We start from the raw sequence: 23515 nt of genomic DNA on the forward strand, positions 1-23515 counted from the left end.
GAGAGAGAGAGAGAGAGAGAGAGGGGGGGGGGGGGGCAGGGGGAGAGGGGAGTTGCACCACTCAGTTCATACAGGTGTGATTTAAAAAACAAACACCTGCGACCGCAATGTCTACCCAAATGTCACTTTCACTTCATAAATTAGTAGCAGATGAAGTTCACCGGTGAATCTCCTCTATGTCCCAACTGGTTGTCAGATCCTGCCATGAGACAGATATGTATGTTTTACCTTGTGGAAACAACAGCTTATTAAAGACTGTAGGCCTACTGAAACAATATTGACTATGTAAATGCTGTGATCTTAGTTATGATAGCCTGCTATCAGACATCTGACTCAAATGTCAATATTATTTAGAAGTTAGCAGTAGCTGCAAGATGGTAAAAGGCCAAATGAAAGATTATCTTTAATGTATGCAAAATCTAATTAAAAAGAAAATCTGCAAAGCATTATAAAATAAATTCTATTTCGTTTTTTAAGATCTTGCATAGTAGTGCATGACATTTGCTTCGTGTTTAACACTCAATTGAGAAACATTGAATTCGCATGAAGTACATCAGAATCTCACTTTATGGCTGCCTAATTTATACTCCTTGGCGATGGTATCGCTCGTCTAAAATGAGTCAATGACTGATTTTCAAGCTCGACAATCTGTTATTTTCAACAAGCGATGCAGTACAAATTAGCCTCAACTCTTCTCTCCATGTGCATGCCTAGAAATAGGCTCAGAAAACTTAACACGATCCCTGAAATCCATTCCATCATTTAAAACCCGGCATCATTTGGAACCTTTTAGTCGCGTTCCGAGTCCCAGCTTTTAAGCAGCAGCTTTGTTAAGATGGAGAAGCAAACATCTCTCATAGGCATTTCGTGTTGAACTATGCATTCCCACACAGAGCAACTAACTCTTCCCAGGGACCATTAACATCTCAAATCCAATATTTTTCCGTTGAGTTCTTTGATCTTCATCCCCTTCGGAATTCTGGAGTCCTAAATGTGTGAATCCCTGTTCTCACAATCCCACGCTCCTGACCATCTCCTCTGGCCCATCTTCAGGCTTCTGTCAGCTGATGAGAATGATGTCGTCATTTTCCGGTACTCTGACAACGTAATTCAAGAACATTTAATGTAGTTACAGCACTTGGATTTTATAATAAATATAAAACATTTATATAATATACTAGCAAATGTTTCAGGGGAATGACCAATTTCAGGAATTTTTACAAATCATTTTGACATAAATTAATTTCTCCATAAGGTTTCCTGAGCATTATCTTTCTCAGTAACACTCTACTTCACATTTCCACAGTTAAAACACTACACTGAGTTTTGACCGGGGAGGGGGGGGCTGCCCATAATTCGACATGTTAGGTTTAGAGATAGGGTTAGGGTTAGTAATGGGGCCAGTCAGACCAATGGGTTGTCGGAGCAATAATATGGCACTGACCTGGGTCCCTAAACTCTGTCCCTATCCCTAAACACCAAATGTCTTTGCCAAAAATAGCAGATCTACAAGCTCGCAATGTGATGCATTGTAAGCTTGCAGATCTGCTATTTCTTTGCAGGATGTTTGCACCCAGAATAGGGATGCTAGGGTTCATGTGGTTAAAACCCCCCTAAGTCACCCCTAGAATCTATCCAGAACAACCACAGTCTCTACCATTTCCCTGGGCAATGCTGAACCAGTATTACAAATTGTGTTTAAAAGGGCACATAATTGACAGCAATTCAATCCGTCACTCGAACCAACATCATTAAAGTCACATGCTTATTTAGACTTGAGCAACCCACAGGTTTGACACAAGTATTGTGTAAAAAAGGGCTGAGAAAAACATATATGTGGAGCTGGAAAAGGTCTGGAGTTCTGCATGGTAGCTGTGTGTGTATGCCATAGAATAATTCCCAGCAGCAAGTACTTTGAAAATGATAGCCTTGTCACAGCGTTCTTGCACACGTTCTCATTTTTGCTTTTGAGTGGAACTGTAAGTGTACGTGCCTGGTTTACATTAAGATATGACTGAGGTTGTTAGTCATTGTAAGCTGTCCGACCATGCATTCTTTCCCCCTCCCCCCTCTCTTTTATTATTATTATTATTTTAGTTTTTAGTTTAACTTTCTTCATACTCACAACTGCCATCAACTTTTAGAATCTGCCATAACCACATTTTGTGCTGTTTGGGTGGATTCACTCTCTAAACTACAACTCAACTATGGTAAACCAAGTTTTATACTCTCCGTTCCACAAATCACTGTAGCCGTTTAGGGATGTGAATGTACGCCATGATGAGCGGATCCGTTTTCAAACAGGATGTAGGATGTCTGAGGTTCCTTCAAATCACTCTCTGGAAGCCAAACCTAACCAACTCTCTCAAAAAGCTCCAACATATACATTAGACATTTTCCTAAACAACCAGGGCCTACACTATATTTACATGTTGCCTTCAAGTACAGTGTAAAAGCACTGTTTAACAATACGTTTTCTTTGCCTCTGTCAAGTCCACTACATTTACAACATGTCACAAATATCACAAACTGGAACAACTGGTCATACACAACAGACAATTATTATTTAACAGAAAATTAGTTTTACCCCTCTAACCGTGTTTTATACTTTGAAAATAGCCGATCTACATGTCATAGCTCACAACATGTCGCAATGTGACACATTGTGCAATCGACAACGTATAATAAACCCAACAGCATGGCGAGTCTTCTGTGAAACCTAACCTTCAATTAGGTTTTTTTTAACGATAAGTGAAAGCACTACAATGGAAGGAGACCACAGTAGGAAGTAGCTAATTGCATGTAGATTCAATTTCAGTGAATCACATTAACATGTTGACTTAACAGTAATGTTGATCACATTTGAGGGTGCTCAGTAAGTGAAATACTTTCAGGAAATGTAACATGACCGGGACAAAAAACAATGACAAATTACTGCATTTGCTAAATCTGTGAAACTTGAAGACTGCAAGTCTAATGCGAAGAAGTCGCTTTGGCCTGAAAAAGCCACAAGTCATTTTAAGTTAGTCTCCAGGACAGAGGAAAATCCAATTGAGATGTTTGCTTTACACAGTTATAACATAATGGCCCTATAACTGAGAACACATTTTCCGAAACACATTGACAGCCAAGAAGGAAAAGTAGTCTAGCTGCAGGAACCTATTTGGCTTCAGATTGGAAGCAGAACAGCGATCATCTGATCAAGGTCTCTGATCACACAAGAAAGACCTCAGATGTACAGCCGCAAATTCAAAACTAATACGGTCTTACAACTCCATTGAACCACTTAACCACTTCAGCATCATTTTATACTTCGGCTACAAATAGCTGATCTACAAGCTCGCCAGTGCAACCCCTAACCGCAACTATGGGGCGGCGGTGGCTTAGGGGTAGAGTGGCCGGAAGGTAACCGCAAGGTCGCCGGCCTGAACGCGGGCTCCCCCAGAGGCATTGTCGAAGTGTCCTTGAGCAAGAACCCCTAATTGCTCCTGATGTGCTGGTTGGTGCCTTGCATTGTTTCTGCCGCCATTGGTATGTGAATGGGGGAATGTAATGCACAATCTATGTAAAGCGCCTTGGATAAAGGCGCTATATAAATGCACCATTTTATTTAACTATTGACATCGACTTGCTCCAGGTATGGTCCATTAAATTTGGGCACAGACAAAAGAAAATATTTTGTCAAAAGACGGGCACAAACCTTTTCATTATTAAAATTGGAGCATAAACAAGGCAGAGAAGAAGAGCTGTAAAAGATGTATTTCTTTTCTGTGATAAATGTGGTTAAACTGCACCTATATCATTCAATAATCGTACCCCGGTTCACAGAAGGAGTCACAAAGAGTAGATTGATATACGTCTGAGCATAAATCACAAACACAAGAGTGAGTGTGACAGTGAACTTCATGTCATCAATAAAGACCACTGGTACCCATGTTGCAAACAATTCCCGTGACTCCACAAAGCACAAAATGTTTTCTAGCTCATTTGAGCCTCAGTCCCAGTCATGGCCAGTTTATGTGGGAGCCTGCACAGACAGAGGGACCAAACGAGAGGGAGGCAAGCAGGGATAGGGAGGGAGAGAGGGTAGGCTACTCTCTTCCCAGCGCACAGCCTCAGTCTCTCTGTAATCAGCCCATCACTGGGTGTGCCTGCATAGCTGCCACCGCTAATTTCATTGCTCTCAGACCACATAGGGCCTGGCCAAACCACGGCGCGGAGGAAACTCCACTGTACTGTGATCTGCTGCCCACTGATGAAACAGATTGACTCATAGAAAAAGAATGAGCAAAGGGGGACGGACGCGCAGTGAAATGCAGCGCACGCGTTTATGTGTACGTCTGTGTGGAGGAAGGAGGGAGGCATATTAAACGATCAGTTGTCAATTAAGCAAAATGAGTTTGACACTGTGGAAAAATACTGATGTGTAATGTGTACATACCACTGTGTTACCCTTGTATGTGGTGATGTTGTTGGACAGGGACAGGAAAACACATTAATAATAATAATAATTAACATACAACAGCTTGGCCTGGGCCGTGGCTCAGCGGTCCAGGCACCTTGGCTGGTAATCCAGTCTGGCAGTGTGCAGCGGGTTCGACTCCCGATCCCGACGGCCTTTACTGCATGTCTTCCCCCCATCACTCTCCCCATTCCCTGTCAGCCTACTGTCTATCCCTCCATAAAAAAATATAAAATGAAGGCGAAAGCCACAAAATAACAAAACATACACCAGCTTGTACTCACTTTAAATCAGTAGCCAGTATATGGGATTTTATCAAGGAAAATGTCATGTGTTCAAACATTCCACACCATGATAACAAGGCTAAAGTAAGTAATTTACTGACGGTGTGGCAGCCTCTTGCACAACTATGCGAAAGGTGAGTAATTGAAATGATTGCTAGCATCACAGTTGTGCGTGTTGGGTGTTTTGCCATCAATATATATACTGTAAAGGTTCCTGCACACTGGCTGCGTTTTTCTGATTTCTTAGTGGCGTTTTTCCGTCGGTTACTCGCCCAGTGTGCAACCACCTTAACTCTTTTCTTAGTAGACAGCTTAATAGAAAATGTATCTCTATCACTAACATTGCTACAGTGCAACTTTACATTACTGTTGTACAAATACAGTAACCTAAAGAAGCAGGGTTGTGACATGAAAGTTTGTGGTTTGGATCCCCAGACCAACTGGGATAGTCTGGACATAAAATATCTGTATAATGTCCTGCCGTCCCCCTAAAAAAATAATGCTGTGCTCTTGAGCAAGGCTTTATATACCCATCTCCTGCTGCAGACCAGTTCAAATTCCAAACAGAGGACTGTGATTGCCCTGGACAGCTTCCAGGTGTAAACATGTTTACTCTGAATTTAAAAGAATACATTAAGTCCACACAACAGCTGCTGTGTAAACAAGCTCAGGGCTTTCGGGGCACCAGGTGTCAGATTTTATTCTTTAATGTAAACTAAGAAATGTAGCGTTATCATGAGATTGCTATAACAGCACCATACCTTCTGCAACAACAGAATGTTGAGTTTCCCACATTGATGTCTGTCTGGCTGCCCTCCTCCGCAACAGGAAAATCTTTCTGCTCTAAAAGGAACTTCTGCAGGTCTGTCATTGGGAATCCATTCATCTGGTAATTCTGTCAGCAAAAGGTGGGAAAAAAAACAACATTTAAAAGCATAATGAAATAAAATTAACTGGGCAAAACCTCAATTCCGAGATGGATAATGGAGATGAGTCTAGACTCGTCTTAATGTCTACACGTAACATAGTAGAAAGGATACTCACTGGCGTCAATTAAACACTTAAACACTATATACTTAGTTGACCCAGGGCTCTAGACTAGGTCAGCAAGTATTTCCCTCTACACCAAATCTTGCCGAAAATAACCCTTCTACGAGCTCACAATGCATTGAGGTTGTAGGTCTGCTACTTTTTACCGAATATTTGTCCCAAAATAGGGAGGCTACTGTAGGTTCAAGTGGTTAAGGTAATTCCAAAGGCCCAGAACTGACTGCAGCCCAAAACTAGAAATGCACTCTGTCGAGCTGCCAACTTGCGCTTTGCACACAAGTTGGCCATGAATGGCCTACTTGTGCGCCAGCAGAGCACGCAACCTACTGCTGACCCCTGTCAACTTACTGTCCGCCCCTCTTTAAAATATACAAATCTTAATATAAAAAAAATAAAAATAAACTTACACCAATAGAAAACAAAATTATTCCCCTAAAAGTACTTTAGAGAATGAATAGGTTCTTGCACTTAACTTAACTTAGTGTTATTTCTTCATTCAGAGCATGCCAACACATTACACAGCATAAGAGAGGTGATGGAGCAATCGGTGTAAATGTATGACAGCTATCATTTCAATAAACATGGTGATGACATGGCGTTGTGGACACTACGTGTAAGTGTTGGTTCTGCCGTAGTAGAAAGGGCTGCGACGGCAAGCAGGTTTATGTATCGAGCACTGATCCATTTCCGACTGCCGTAGCCGTCGTTGCTTAAAGTCCCTGATGACTAACACTGCCTCTGCCGACTACGGACACTCAAACTCACATACAAGTACCTTGATGGTCTCGTAAGCGTCAGTGATGATTGCAATGAAGAGCGACAGCACCATGTAGATGAAGAGGGATATGAAGGAGTAGAGGTAGACACGACTGAAGACCCACACCAACGTGTTCTTGTCCTTCAGCTGGGCGAAGGTGGTAAACATGTCATCACCATTCACCAGGGAGAACAGGCACTCCGCCACGCGGCTCAGGCCCTCGAACTGGGAGCGAGGGGTGGGTGGATGAAGATGGATGGATGGATGGATGGAAGAGAAAAGAGGAGAGAGGTGGTGGGAGAGGCAAAGGAAGACAGATGGAGATGGTAAGAAAGAAAGAAAATGAAATGAAGGAGAGAGGGAGGTCGAGAAAGAAACATATGTAATTTAAATAACATGTTATGTAGACAGATGGCAGGTACCTATGATCCTAGATTACCATTTCTATGCATTTGCTGTATAACCCTGTGTTAACCTTGCTTATTATAAGTCGCTCAGTCTGGGCTAAGAGCTAAATGCCTACATTATTCTGGAGAAGGAGGGGGACGAGAGAGGGAGAACCAAAACCCAGATCGTGACGATGATAAGATCTAAACACAACATCCCGCTCAGACGGTATGGAGGACGTGTGGGATGGCAAGCCCAGGAACATCCTCTGTTTATCCCCGTCAATAAACACACACACACACACACACACACACACACACACACACACACACACACACACACACACACACACACACACACACACACACACACACACACACACACACACACACACACACACACACACACACACACACACACACACACAAACACACACACACACACACACACACACACACACAGCTGGAAACATTCCCTTTCGAAGAGCTCACTTTACAAGGGACTCCCCCCATTCACCACAAAATAATTGTGTCGTGACCACCACAGGACATACTGCAGTGTTAAGATCCAGTAGGCTATCCAGTACGAAACTGGATAGTTTGTACTACTTGACGCAGCGTGTGGCCAGGCTCGGGGCCCGGGCAATTTAAATTATGTCAGCTGTACTGCATGTACTGTATAGCCTGGTTAATAAACCAGACCGAATCAGCCGTTGGCAAAAAAAAATTGCCTACCGGCGGATTTCGGTCTGGAGAGGCTCAATTTTACGCCCATTTCCTACACACGAGAATGTGGGCGCCCAATAGGGACACGGTATGCAATATGGGCGGGCTTTGGTACAGTGACGTTCAATGCTTGAGACCTTTGACTGACAGTAGCTCTGACCAATTGCGTCAAAGAGAAAATGTTTCCCTGGAAATGAAATCCAAGCTGAGCCTCCCCAGACTAATATCCCGCGGATCCGTGCGATATTAGTCTGGTTTATTAACCAGGCTATGTACTGTATACACTGTACTGGATGTTGATATAATGAAATTATGAAATTCATTTTCTCGAGGTAATTTACATATTTGATATGATATTTAGGACAATTTATCCAATTGTAGAATTCAGAAGCAAGCTCACTTAATAATTTCTGATAAAGTAAGCTTCCCTTAACCCTCATGTGCAGCTGTCTAATGTTTACGTGTCTAAAGTGAGCACTATTTACAAATGCAAAATGTGTGTAAGATACAATCAGTGTTTACACTCGTCATAACTTTCATATGAATGTCCATACATTATGCACACATGTTTTTTTGAATAAACTGGTATCAGACAAAATTAGTCACTTATGTGTTTGGATAATCCTTTTAAATGTTATTTTAAAACTCTGGTCGGCCACTGAGCAGTCACATCTCACAGTACAGTGCAGTCAATCTGGCTAAAATCTGTTTCCGTGACCAGTACAGCCTTGTTTGGACTACCACTTGCATTCTGGACTTCCGTAAATAATTTATCTTAACAAGCAAAGACAGATAAAACACCAACATACTTTCCTCCTGACATTTATCTTTTTAGGGATTCAGAGAGGGTGGTCAGCCTGTTCTAGATTCAAGAGACAGTCAACATGCACAAACACTGCCCCACGGTGGCTAAAGATTGTCAAGACAATTACTAGACAAGTTTCATTAATTTAGTTCAACTGGTTTCTCAGCTTATACCTTTCCATTCAAACACACAATCACCTTTCTTCAATCAGGGAAACAGAATTGTTGTTTTTATGATAAAGTACAATTCATTGCAGGCCAGAACTACCTGTTCTGGCCTACAATGAATTTTACTTTATCATAAAAACATACACAGTACGTTTTTGTACAGTATAGGCTAGACATTACCTAATCTACAGCGGGCCTTTGTTGCGCAATTGATCGTTATGAAGATGCTTTGGTTATGGTTTTCATAGCAATACATGTCATCCAGGTCCTCCAACTACAGTAAGTTGTTGATTGTGAGCATGGAAGTTGGACTCTTACAACCCATCTATACTTTTATAGCTATGATCTGACTCAAGGTTCAAGGTTTTCTTAATCATTGTGTGTACAGTGTGTTGGCTCACACACTTTTCAAATCCTTCTGTGCTTCGGAAGCGCTGAAAATAAAAAAAGATCTTTATATTTCTGTGAATGGAAATGACAAACAGATCACAGCTTCCATTCACGACTTTCAGGACGCATAGTTACAGACTCTATGTAGCATTCGTAGATACTCTCTTTAGGTTGCTTATAAATGCTAGTGATCTGAGCAATTTAAACATACTTTCGCTCTCATGACATCAGCTAAACCAGTGATTCTCAAAGTGGGGTCCGGGGACCTCCAGGGGTCCTTGAGGGGGTTTTAAGGGGTCCCCAGCTAAATTAGTTAACCCATTCTGACCGGGCACCCATCATGTTATGCTTTAGCTATTGAAAAATAGCAGATCTACAAGCTCATATCGCGCCACCGAGTGGCGCGATACGAGCTTGTAGGTCTGCTATTTTTGAAAAATCGAAGAACGACTGACATTTTTTTAATCTGATCTCAGGTCAGAATGGGTTAATCAGACCAGTGTGTGTCCAGTGGAAACCTCGTATGAATCTGATCTCAGGTCAGAATGGGTTAAGCTAAATTAGTTAATATAGCGTCATAAATCAGTTGAACCACTTCAACCCAATATACAGCTATTAGAAAACAGTTGCTCTACAAAGCTCACAATGCGTCACGTGTGAGATTAGAATGAACAGTGGCAGTAAGTTACCTTCTCATGGTACGGTCCCAGGACGATCCAGATTAGAATGAACAGTGGCAGTAAGTTACCTTCTCATGGTACGGTCCCAGGACGATCAGTAAGTTACCTTCTCATGGTACGGTCCCAGGACGATCCAGCCACAGAAGGTGTAACCCAAGTAGATCATACCAGCACAACAGCAGAAGCGCAACACCTTAGGAAAGGCTGCCTTCATGGTCAGGAGCAGAACCTAGAGCAGCACAGGGAGCTTTCATGGTCAGGAGCAGAACCTAGAGCAGCACAGGGATTATTACGAGGATGACAGGACCCTGACATTTCATTGAAGTTAAGCCAGTTCTAATTCCACTTGAAATATGCACTACACTACAGTACTTGGTCTCTGTTGCTAACTAGTAACCACCAAGGTTGTCCTGGGGAGGGTGTAGACCAGTGGTTCTCAACATGTGGTCTATGCAAGGACCCCCAGGGATACTTGGCCCCTTTTCCACCAAAATAACTTTAGTTCTTTATTTTTTTATGATGGTTTATATCACATCTGTATCTTCCAACCTGAATAGTGACATGCCCACTTTGGTTCCCCCTTCAGGGCAAGTAATTTTGGGTTCCAAATCCGAACCAATTTATCTGAGGTATCTGAACCAATTAATTTGGTTCAAAATTAGGTGAGAAAAAAGGACAGGACTGGTTCAACTCCGGTGAAAGAGGGGCCCTTGAAATAATTCATAGCTTTGGCTTTGGAGCATTTTACAGTGTAGATCAGATATTTATTTTTTTAAATAATCAATCGGGGGTCCATGGCCTAGCATTGCAGTGGCTACGATAGGTTATCTATCTAGGTAATCCAATAGTGCATAACAAAAATACAAGCCTCCAATGCAGAAGAATTGTGTTTAACATCTGTAAGGTACAATTTCAGAATCAAACCAAATTAAGTGTAAAGATGTGGGTGAAATGTGTTTTTGTACTATTGTCCATCATTTTTGTCGTTTTCAGAAAGATATACAAATAAATGAGTCTGAGAACTTTTGTGAAGAAACTGAGCTTTTTTTTTAAAATCATTCATAAGTATTATGATTATACTGTAATTAACTTTCCCCATTTCCTTATATGGGAACAAGCTCCCACTGTACATTCGTCAGGCAGCCTCTGTAGACATTTTTAAAGCTCAGCTCAAGACCCACTTCTACAACATTGCTTTTAAGTAATTTTATATTTTTTATTTTTTTGTTATTCATGTCCTCACTGTATTGTATTACTGCTTGTTTTTTAATGTCGTTGCCCTGCTTTATCTGTTCTTATCTTTGTACCACTGCCTTCTCCTGATTTGACACTGCGTTATTGTCCTATTGTTTTAAACTGCATGCCTGTTTTAATGCTGTTTTGTTTTGCTTTTGTTTTTATTATTTTTTCTGCTCTGTAAAGCACTTTGAGCTACATTTATGTATGAAAGGTGCTATATAAATAAAGTTTATTATTATTATTATTATTATTATTATTATTATTATTATTATATCAAGATAAAAGGTAGATGGACTTACATTGTACTTTTCGAAATAACCGAGGTACCGGATGACACCGACCCACACCATCAATGTAGATGTTCCAAGGAAGATGCTACACACGTCATAGCTGGTGAGACTCTGTAAGAGAGGACAGCGTCTTTATGACCAACACATGGATGTTTACTTTTAGCATCAGTATCTCAGATTAAAAACAGACAATGAAACTACCCAATCAAAAGAAAACATAAACGACAAGTTCCTTCACAACCAAGTTCATTCAAGTACACAATTATTTTAAAATTAAGTGCAAGCCCTGCTGGGAATTTTGTGACATAAAAAAAAAAAGAATCACAAAGTGGGAGAGAATTCACAGAGACCTCAAGTTTGTTCTCCAGTCTGTGTGTTCTTACTTACCCTGATTATAGCAAAAATACCCTTTTTTTCAACATTTTATGTACGAATATTTAACCCATTCTGACCTGAGATCAGATTCTAAAAATGTCTATTACATCCTGACAGTTTCATTATTATTATTATTATTATTATTATAATTTTTTTGCGGCTTACGCCTTTTATTGATTTTTTAAGGGACAGACAGTAGGCTGACAGGAAACGGGAGAGAGATGGGGGGATGACATGCAGTAAAGGCCGTGTCGGGTCCGGGAGTCGAACCCGCGGCACACTGCGACTGGATCACCAGTCCGGTGCCCAGACCGTTACGCTACGGCCTGGGCCGACAGTTTCATTATTAACCCATTCTGACCGGAGATCAGATTCTAAAAGTCTCTTCGATTTTTCAAAAAAAAAGCAGACCTACAAGCTCGTATCGCGCCACTCGGTGGCGCGATATGAGCTTGTAGATCTGCTATTTTTCAATAGCTAAAGCATAACATGATGCCAACACCAAAATGGGTGCCCGGTCAGAATGGGTTAAGTAGATTTAGGCTGATCAATCAACTTGAACTCTCTGAACTAATATAATCTACAAATAAAAAATGGAACCCGATATGACAGTTCAGTGCCAAAAACATTGGCTCAATGGGGAATAAATGACAACTAAAAGAACGATGTGAGAATTATTTGAATAATTGCCAGTTGCACCTCTAATCACAACCTTGAGCATACACACTGACAATGGCTTCCTTCATAGAATTCAAACGCTTCTGTCAGGGGAGAGTGCGTATAGGAGTTAATTTCCTTTCTGTCAAATGTATGGTAAATGCTTAACACAAGGGTCATAAAGCATGGTCAGAGAAGTCACACTCAGGTTAAAGTAAACATCTTCCTTTTTACACAATGTCTCCATTCAGGCCTCTTGCTCCAAAGTCCATTAGCTGCTGACGAGCTGTTTAAAGGACCACTTCACCACTTTTCAACCTATCTTCATATAATAGGTCCTCACTAATAATCATGATAAAATGGCACGATACTTTTCTACTCAGTCTGTGTCTCATAGTTGGGCTGTGGGCAGTTCAGAAACCCGTCCACCAGTGACATCATCATTAGGCAGATTATTTTTAAACAAGATCTTTTTGGCTTCCATTTTCACATTGCAATTGCACCGAGTGCCGCGCTACGAGCTTGTAGGTCTGCTATTTTTGAAAAATCGAAGGGTCAGGATTTAGAAGACATTTTTAGAATCTGATCTCAGGTCAAAATGCGTTAAAAGCTATGGATGAAGCAGAATGAAAGAGACCACAAAATGGTTTACTTTCCAGTAAATGTTAGTTTCGGGGCAGGGTGGGGTTTCCCCGTCGGCTAAGTATGACATAAGAGTGAATACAGTCAATGGAGTGATTGATACCTTTGCTTGTATTTCCATTTTCAAGATGGATCCCACGATGGCCAAGAGGTCACTGAAAATGATCAGCAGGTACCAGCAATTTAAGAACTCCCTCTGGTCATCTTCACACACCTTACGATTGTAGTTCTCATTGAGGAATCTGGAGAATCTCTGCAATTAATTCATACATTCATGACATTGATACAATTCAATCGCTGTAAAAAAATAAAAAAATCATTAAGCTCATTGAATAAGATCATAAATAATTGGAAGAGTTACAATAGAAGAGAAGAGTTATAAACCATCATCTACTTGGCACACTGCTAAGTACATGAATGTGTAGTAACCGCTTGATACATTTGAGGCATATCAGCTAGCGATAAGATATCAGCTAATAAACTATATAAGATATACTGTAATGTGAACTCGAGCTACCTCTGGTTACTGTAACTCAGGGGTGACATGCAGATTCAAAACCCAGGCTAACTGTGGGAAGGACAGTATATATAGTATTGTATACAGTAGGGTATGCCCGTGACATCATCATCATACCGGGAAGTTATGCAGGAACGTGCCAACGAGCTACTGAGTGGCAAAACACTACTTTCTGGCCTTGACAGCCCATACTGTACATCCAAACAGAAAGGTCCAATCTGATTGCATTAGACGATGTTAAGCAACGTTAACCCATTCTGACCTGAGATCAGATTCATACGAGGTTTCCGCCGGACACACACTGGTCTGATGAACCCATTCTAACCTGAGATCAGATTCTAAAAATGTCAGTCTTTCTTCGATTTTTTTCAAAAATAGCAGACCTACAAGCTCGTATCGCGCCACTCGGTGGCGCGATATGAGCTTGTAGATCTGCTATTTTTCAATAGCTAAAGCATAACATGATGCTGACACCAAAATGGGTGCCCGTTCAGAATGGGTTAAACTCACTTTTCCACTGACTTTCCCACTCGATTTCCCATTAACTTTATGCATGCACATACCCTCTATACTATATTGTATTCATGTGGTATGCAACGTTCAGAGACCAGACCAGAGCCACATAATCAAATATAAAAGCAGTTCACTCGCACCAGCATTGCTTTTATGAAGCATCTTGTTGATAACAACAGTCATGTTCATAGAACGAACATTTCTTATGTAAACACCTTCATGGCCCACCGTCATGACTGTACCCGTATTAGTGCTCGATATCAAAAGCAAGAAATTTGACTAGGAAGCATGTTGTCATTTTGTTAAAGCCAAATACGGTATACTACAATACAAAATCACCGCACTATCACACATGACGCCAAAATCAAATATACCAGTAAATTTGCTCATTTCAAGCAAGTCTGAACAGGGTTTGTGTCTTTTAGGTGAATCCCTGATGTCATCAATATGACGTTATTGACGTCATGGTAGGATGTCAAAGACTGGTACTATGATACTTGGGTAAAACATGTATTGCATAGCACATTGGTTATCTGAGGCCTGGGGACCCCCTGGGGCCTTGAGGAGGTAACAGAGGGTCCCCAGCAGAATCAAAATCATTTTAACCCCTTTATCCATTTAAATGTTTACCGGTCCTTGACACGAAAATGTGGGGGGGGGGGGGGGACATGCATTCTGAATGCATGATGTCAATGACTGGCCTCACCATATATGATACTGTAATCTGGGTTCTGCCTTAAATACACTGACCATGGGTACAACAGGTCACCCTAGTCATCATCATAAAAACAGACATTTGTATGACTATCAAAGTCAAAAGTCAAAGTCGCACAATGCGTCACACACGTTACCGCAGTGAAATTTGTTCTCCGCATTTGACCCATCTCTTGGATCGGTGAGCGCAGCTGTGCGGCGCTCGGGAATAATTTGATTAGTTGATTTGACCTCCCAATCCAACCCATTGATGCTGAGTGCCAAGGCAGGGAGGCATTGGGCATGACCCAGGCCGGGGATCGAACCCCGACCTCCCAGTTTCAGGGCGGACACTCTAACCACAAGGCCACTGTCTGGTGCAAACAATATAGCTCAAGAGGCCAGACCAATAGGCCAGAGGAGTGTTCAGAGCCAGGTTGCGGTTGTGTTAGAATTGTGGAGTCCAGCAGAGATCATGTGTAGATATTATATTCTTTTTTTTTGGGGGGAGGAAAAGTTTGTGAAAATAACCAAACTACAAGCTCACAACGCCTCGCATTTATCTGTGGAACCGAGTCAAACAAAATGTAATGTTACTTTCAACATTACATTGTGTAAACAAATAATATGGCATGTTTGTATGAATGATGGTTATTACAAACAGACAGGTAAAGACCACCCACCTGGAGTAATCTGACAGCCAGGACAATGGAGCGGGTGCAGAGGATGGCTGACGTGATGCACACCAGAATAATGAAGCCATCGAACACCAGGAGGTAGTGTGTGTTCTTCTGGGCTGCAACAGAGTTGGGGCGAGAGGTTTCTTTTTTTTTCAATCTCTTACATAACGTAACTCTCTCCCATTACTGATAACCATATGCTGGTGAGACAACGCCTCAATAACAGTGTGCAGTGTCTCAACAGACTCAGCTCTGTTTCAGCTCACTGTCATTGTTTGTTTAGACTGAAAGAACCACACAGTTATGAGTCAATAATTATTTCTCATCTGCATTGGGCAGAAGACAACACAAGTACTATATCAATATTCACAAAGACAATTATCACACACACACACACACACACACACACACACACGCGCGCGCGCACGCACGCACGCACGCACGCACGCACGCACACACACACACACACACACACACACACACACACACACACTTTACCTGTCCCTGATATCTTCCAGTCTCTGCATGCACTGCTTATGGAGTCTGTATCAAGGGAGATTTTCACCATTCCACTGTGACACCGATTGTCAAATGTTATCTATAGATAGAAGGGACACGTGTTTAAGTTGACTGAACAAAGGAAATAATGTGACTTCTACTATGTGTAAATATGTTTTTATTGATTTCCCATTACCACTACCACTGCTTCTTCCCTTTCTCTTGTGGAAATAACAAAAACGATGGAGCTTGGCACAAAAACTAATTTCACCCACTGTTTTAAACCTGTAAACCTGTGTTGTGACAATACATTTGATTCAGCAAAACTATTATGAAAATGTATTAATATAATGTACAGAATCTGATCTCAGGTCAGAATGGGTTCATCAGACCAGTGTGTGTCCGGCGGAAACCTCGTATGAATCTGATCTCAGGTCAGAATGGGTTAACCAGGATGTCTTTTGGTTAGTCTATTTCATGAAATAAGCAGGTGTTCCTATTTTGTAGACAAACTCAATGTGTGAAAGTGAATGTTTGAATCGTACCGTGACGTAGAAGGAGTAGCAGTCGGGTAACTCCCGCGAACGAACCGTCTGTAAGTTAATTCCTTTCAGTTGAAATGTTATTTCGACATCCACAAGCCTGAATGATGAGGAAGGACATGTCAGTGAATAATGACATACAGTAGCTGGTGTTATTAATAAGATGGAGTAAACAAAAGAGGATTTTACTGTGTACTGATGGAATTATAGTGTACCTATAAAAGTCCAGATCAAAAAACGATGAATTCTGGTTTCTCCATTGGTTTACAGTCTTTGGATTGAATGACATACAAGCTGTGAGGAAAGAAATCAAATGGTCTAGATCTAGATCAGTGGTTCCCAAACTTCAGGTTGAGACCCAAAAGAGACATTACATACACCCAAACTAGTTAAAACAGCTTTTTCCACTACTTTTTATAATTATTTTTATTTATGGAATTTCTTAGATGTATTTTTGTTTTAAAAAGTATACAATTCTTTTACATTTTATCCATTTAAAAAATATTTTTATTATTAATTATTTTGAGCGGTCCACACTGTCTGTTTAGAGTAGGACCTATTGACCCCTTATGACCTATTGACCCCTGCAGATGGCGGGCCATTCACACTAGGCACTCACCCATTGACCACTGCAGCACACACACACACACACACACACACACACACACACACACACACACACACACACACACACACACACACACACACACACACACACACACACACACACACACACACACACACACACACACACACACACACACACACACACACACACACACACACACACACACGAGTCGTCTCGTAACCCATAAGAATTGGTCTGTCACCCACAAATGGGTCCTGATTCCCGACCCACTGTTGGTCTAGAATAGATATTTTCTTTTTTCTTTAATTGCTAGAATCTGTCATTTTTAGGGCTCAACTGTTTGAGACCTTGTGATTTTATAGTTGTACATTAAAGCAGTTTCTCCACTTAAACCCAATTATTTAGTTAAAGGACCACTTCACCACAGATTTCAACTTATCTTCATATAACTGGCCCTCACTACTAAAAGTGTCTCATGGTAGGGCTGTCGGCAGTTCAGAAACCCTGGGAAAATGGGGAATCCAATCTAATAGAAACTGCAGGCTTTCCATTCCTGAAAAGTTGCAATGTGAGAATGGAAGCCATATCGTTCTCACGATAATACAATCTAAACATCTGTTAAAAAAACATCTTGTTTTAAAAACAATCTGCCTAATGATGAACAGCTGCAGAGTCACACATACGTAGTTGTGCATAGGAGACAGTGTTCTCACCTCTCAATACAATATTTTTAATTTACCACTTAAACCCTAGGTCAAGCTAGTCTCTAAGCAGAGACATTTCTGGCCTAGATGGGAGGGTCGCGCCTCAGAAAAACGCGCACCCTGATTGGATCTCATCGATCTGTCCGTCACCCCCGGCCCCTCCTCTCCCCCCTAGTGCAGCGCTACGTCACATCATTTAGAGCGACGCCCACCCGGAAGGGTTGACTCCCACTTTTAGACTGGTTCAGCCCACGGCTTTTTCCAGGCTTTCATCTTTCGCGCAGACGAAATGAAAGCCTGGGTATCGAGGCTACTTAAACCCTATACCCCCGGACTCTATACTAGATCCTCTAGTATTTCCAACTACACCAAATGTCAGTGATCTACAAGCTCAGTTAGCCCACTACGCGTTGAGGAGTTGTGAGCTTGTAGATCTGCAATTTCCCCCCGATTTTTAGCTCCAGAATAGAGATGCTAGGGTTCAAGTGGTCCAATTATCAGTCTGCTTAGCCGTTGTTGTGTTATGCTGTGGATTGGTTGTACTGGTGGCATGTTATGGATTTAGCTTCTGCATCAGTTCAGTCAGGTCGCATTCATACCAGAGAGCTTTGCTGCGATTAAAACGAATCCTGCTGCGCATTGTCAGAAAGTGCGCTTCGTTTGGCAGGTGTGAAGGCTCATTCGAATCCTAATGCGCAGCAAATAACCGCATTTTACTTCGCCCAAAAACGTGGGTTTCGCTTCGCTTCGAATCGCACTTGACTACGATTCGGTGCAGGTGTGAATGCAATCCGCAGTAAATAAAGGAAATGAAGCACATAATGTGGCGGGTGAGGAGCTGAACACAGTTGGAGACGGTTAAGGCATATTTTACGCAGCGCAAAGATGTCCCGTTACTGTGGATAGACGTGGTCGAATAAGGAGACTGAAGCCCTGATCGAAATGAGGACGTGTACATTAATCAATTGCTTAAGAAAACACATAAAAACACTGCAGTGTATTATAGCCTACATAATATTCTGTCTGTCTGTCTGTGCGTGCCGTAAACATGGAGTGCTGTCACTGTGTGGGACTGGGGAGTTATATCAGTGCGCTCATGCAGCGCTGTGCCTCCATGCCCAAAAGAACAGTGTGTGGCGGCTGCGTGCGTAGAGAGAGAGAGAGAGAGAGGGGGGGGGGGGGGGGGGGGGTCCCAGACGGCACGACACATGCACGTTATGAGTGTAATTTTATCACCATAGATTTCACTGTGTAGGCTATAGTTTATGAATGGAACACATTGATAAAGGTCCCCTCTGCTGCGTTTCCAATTGCTGCGAATGACAGTGTGAAGGCAAACCCCAGCCAATTAAAAATGCAATAATCCCAATTCCCCGCCCATACGGATCTGAGTCTACCGAAGTATTAGGTGAGAATGTGACCTCAGTCTGCTTAAGTAAGTCTTGAATATGCAGCATGTATGTTTATACAGCATATTCTAACTCCATATAGTACAGTATGTTTTTTAGACGCTGTATATCAATACTAGCACAAAGAAAGATTTTCTTTAAATAAATCTAAGTAATGAATTTAATAAACACTTTCATATAATGCGTATTGTATGAAAGTATTGTCCAGCAATCTTAAGGCAACTATGAATAGTGTACACTACAGAATTAAAAGTACCGTAAACACCCTCACCCTTCTCCAGCTGGGCATCAATGTCATAGGTCTCATCAGATGGTTCGAGGCTGCCTCTCTTGTAGAATTGCTTACAGATGACAAGAGGAAGAAATCTCCCCTCCTCATCCTCAGCATAGCTGATCGGGCCAACAGTCAGACGACCCAGCTGGCTGTACTGTAAGCAATGGAAGACACAGGTAAAAACACAACATTCACGGATGACTTCTCATAAAGACGGAAAGAATCTATTATCATGTCAAACACACACACAAGAAAAAAGAAAACTGGCACATCCGCTGGACAGTAGGTGCACGACCAACAGTGGATTTAAATAATAGACATTGCAAAAGCTCCCAGTCAAGGCTTTTATTATAGATTAACGTTATAGATTAACATTTTGACACAATCTTGTGTGTAGGTAAGTATTAATATTTTGTGCATAGCTTTCCTTACTGTATTGCTCTACAGTTAACGCTAAAATCCAGGAATTATTTTAATTAATACATTTTATTTGAACCTAACCATTATCTGAATGGTAAACATAACTATATAACTTTAGTGGTTGAAGGTGGTCTCCCTACTCTTCCATTGAGAAATGTAGACCCTGGTGTGCGGTAGGACCAAGCCCCCAGAGCGGCTGGCCAACGTTGAAGCCGACGAGCCCTACTGGTCAAAGGTGGAACTGCAGACGGGTGGGTTTTTTTGCCCATGAATGTAGCGAGTAAACCCCGCGGAGCTGGGGTTTAATATGGAGCACTCGTTAGCCCTTTTGTTAGCACTTTTTTACACATGAATATGAACTTTCAAGTAAATATGTCTTCAAAGACATTAAACCAAGAGACATGACCAGTTCCGGAAAGACGCAGAGGAGAGTTAACCCATTCTGACCGGGCACCCATTTTGGTGTCAGCATCATGTTATGCTTTAGCTATTTAAAAATAGCAGATCTACAAGCTCATATCGCGCCACCGAGTGGCGCGATACGAGCTTGTAGGTCTGCTATTTTTGAAAAATCGAAGAGCGGCTGACATTTTTAGAATCTGATCTCAGGTCAGAATGGGTTCATCAGACCAGTGTGTGTCCGGCGGAAACCTCGTATGAATCTGATCTCAGGTCAGAATGGGTTTAATATGGAGCACTCGTTAGCACTTCCACATTTTGCCAACCAAATGTTGGTTGGCAAATTGGAAAGAAATGCAGAAGTAGAGCGTTCTTCCGGGTCCTTCAAACGCTACTGAGGCAACTTCCATTGAAATTAACAGTGGGGGCGAGGGCGTCTGGTCTCAATAAAGATATTTGAAGCAGACGGCACACTGGATTGTTGGACACTAGATGTGCTGCCATCTTATTGTAGTTTGTATATTGTTGCAATTATCCATCGTGTGATGTAGACAATGGATAATATACAACTAATGGATTGTACAGAATCTTTAAAGTACATAACATGCTGGAATTTGCTGTGTACCGAACTTCAATAGGCAGTTATGCAATAAGTGCAACAAATACAAAGCTCAAAATCCTGGGAAAGAGGAGGATGAACTGATTAGACTGGGGTTATTATGAAACATAATGATAACAGAAAGCAAACAAGACAGAAACTTAATAGCGGAAAGCCGGAAACAAAACAAAAGGTGATTCCCGCATTCGGAACGGGGGTAGATGTTTAGTTTCCCATAAAAGAGGAAGAAAGAGTGTGGGAGTGTGTGTGTGTGTGTGTGTGTGTGTGTGTGTGTGTGTGTGTGTGTGTGTGTGTGTGTGTGTGAATGGTGGGGGTACGTCTCGTGATGGACTTGCCTGGTCCATGACATAATAGAGACTGTCGTAGACGTGTTGTTGGCTGTAGACAGACACGCAGTAGTCATCCTCATCAACTCCACTGTAGTTCTTCAGAAAGAGGTTCTTGAGGGCCATGGTGTTCTCTTCCTTGTATGACACAACCAGCTGGTTGTTGAGGCCAAACAGGATGAGCTGTAAAAAAGTAAAACACACACACACACACACACACACACACACACACACAACAGAGATCAAATATTTAGATCAGCTAATGATGACCGAAACACTCGCCCAAAAGAAAACACACTGGCTCACTTTTTTCTGCGGACCACTTGCCCACAGCAGTTAAGTTTGACTGAGGTTACGTTTAGGAATAGCCTACCTTGTGGCGACCGTTCCGAGGTTCGCCGAATTAGACCCGGGGCGAGCGTGTTTTTGAGTGAGCATTGTTGTATTCTTAATCATTCATTATTTAAATAATACTGTATCAGACTGTATCAATTAATCCTTTAGATGTGGAACGTTGAAGTTAATGTTGTCCTTATCCTATTTTTAAAGCTGCCATTGGAGTGAAATAATTTGTTATATAGGCTGTAGCCATGATTCATGACTCTCGTATTCATACGAGAGTCATGACGCAACTTCACCCTGGTTTTTGCGAACGCTACATTTACAAATAATTAAAATATATAAACATTCGCATTTCAAATATAAAGTACCCACGGGTGTTGGTTAGTAGCAGCGCCAGCGATTAGAATTTCTGCATCCCGCGTTGTTTAATAAAAAGCATTTTTATCCGAGGTGTTATTTTGCCATTGGCTTTCAACTACGCGCCCCTATCGGTCGGGAGGAGGGTGGCACTCGGTGTGTTCGATATAGGTACGCTGACCGCCCTGCCAATACAGACTAATAGGCGAGTGCGCTCCCGGTGTGCAACTGTGGATTTCCCAAACGAACCCCGTTTGAAAAAAGTAGCCGGGGAGCTCGATCGGACAAAAATGCTTTTTATTAAACAACGCGGGACGCAGCAATTCTAATCGCTGGCGCTGCTACTAACCAACACCCGTGGGACACTTTGTGAGTACTTTATATTTGAAATCTGAATGTTTATATATACGGAAATCTTGTAAATGCAGCGAGCGCAAAAAACAGGGCAAAGTTACTGCATGACTGTCATGATAATCATCATGGCAGTCATGTTCCAGGGCTATATAGGCTGCTGACACAGATTATTATTCATGTAAAGTCTTCAACAATGCGTATTGTTTGAGGCTACAAAATGGTCTTGCTTACTTGTGTGGTGATCATAACAATTTTCAGAATTTGCACTCCCAGTTTCCAGGGTTTCTGTCCTCTGGCCCTGTACTTTTCACAGGGACTCATGAAGTAGTACCTCAGGTCGTCTCTCAGGGTGGCTTCTTTCATTAGGCCTATGTCTTGAGTCATTGTAGAGCTAAACACAAAGGTTAAACAATAAACACCCAATAAAACACACACACGCGCGCGCACACACACTTTAATGCAGGAGCCTAGATAAAGAAAAAATACGGAAGAACAACTTGTTCCCAATCCAAGTTGTTCCAAACTGGTGCTGTATGTTTTCTTGAGTTCAGTTCAATATAAACACTGCAGCCTTGTAGTGTTTTTTTGACATGCTGTTCTTCTATGAATTACAGCACATTCAGCACCGACGTGAGAGAAGTGAAACCATCCATAATGATCCGTTTATTAGAATGTATTTCAACACCAGATGTGTTTCCTGTGCAGTGGGCCTACAATAAATTAGCCTTTGACAAGAAGAAGTCCATGTGCTGACTGAGTATGTACACACTGACTGCATTCATGTAACCGCAGGTCCAAGGTTAGTGCGTTGACTCAAAATATTTGCTCAAGTCGTACCAGAACTCTCACTGTACAGCTCAGTCTATATATGTCTCAATAAACACGTTTTATATAATATATATCTTTGTTATACAACTTTTAACTTCAACGAAAGAAAGGATGTTTTAAGTAAGTAAGTCTTTTGCCTATACTTCACTTTAGACTGATGCCTACTCTGTCAGGCATAGCACGACATTTAAATAAAACGTCAAAAGTTTACGCTGTTTTTAAATATGGGGGGGTGGGGGGGGGGGGGGGGGGAAAGAACTACCGGTATATCAAAAAGATATGTTAATATTAGGTCAATTTAGCGCATGCAGTCAATATATAAGAGGAAGAATAAAATGCACTTACCCAATTGAGTCGCTCCTGTCTAGGTACGAACCAGCAATTCCATTGTATTATATTAGAGCTAGTATTATATATGACAGACAGACTAGAGTATAATTTTCATAAGCTAATAATCAGTTACAGTACAGTACAGTTTAGCAGCAGCAGCTGGTGCGTCAGGTCCATGGACTGCTGTGCAGGAGTGTGAACACGCATCACG

At 41.7% G+C, this 23515-nt stretch overlaps 1 protein-coding gene across 1 annotated transcript; it reads right to left on the minus strand.

Moving 5' to 3' along the window:
• Positions 1–454: 454 nt before the first annotated feature.
• Positions 455–23362, minus strand: mcoln2 (mucolipin TRP cation channel 2; the record flags this gene model as incomplete). The annotated part of the gene is given in 15 exon segments (XM_083768243.1): positions 455–1097; positions 5508–5641; positions 6572–6778; positions 9814–9936; positions 11246–11347; positions 13014–13163; positions 15317–15429; positions 15812–15911; positions 16357–16453; positions 16569–16647; positions 19327–19483; positions 21103–21276; positions 22378–22537; positions 23320–23347; positions 23350–23362. Coding segments are annotated over 15 exon segments (1674 nt in total). The 3' UTR covers positions 455–1060.
• Between the last annotated feature and the right edge of the window lie 153 nt (positions 23363–23515).

The sequence above is a fragment of the Protomyctophum parallelum genome (assembly GCF_964188405.1).
Source record: "Protomyctophum parallelum genome assembly, chromosome: 6".
Taxonomy (NCBI): domain Eukaryota; kingdom Metazoa; phylum Chordata; class Actinopteri; order Myctophiformes; family Myctophidae; genus Protomyctophum; species Protomyctophum parallelum.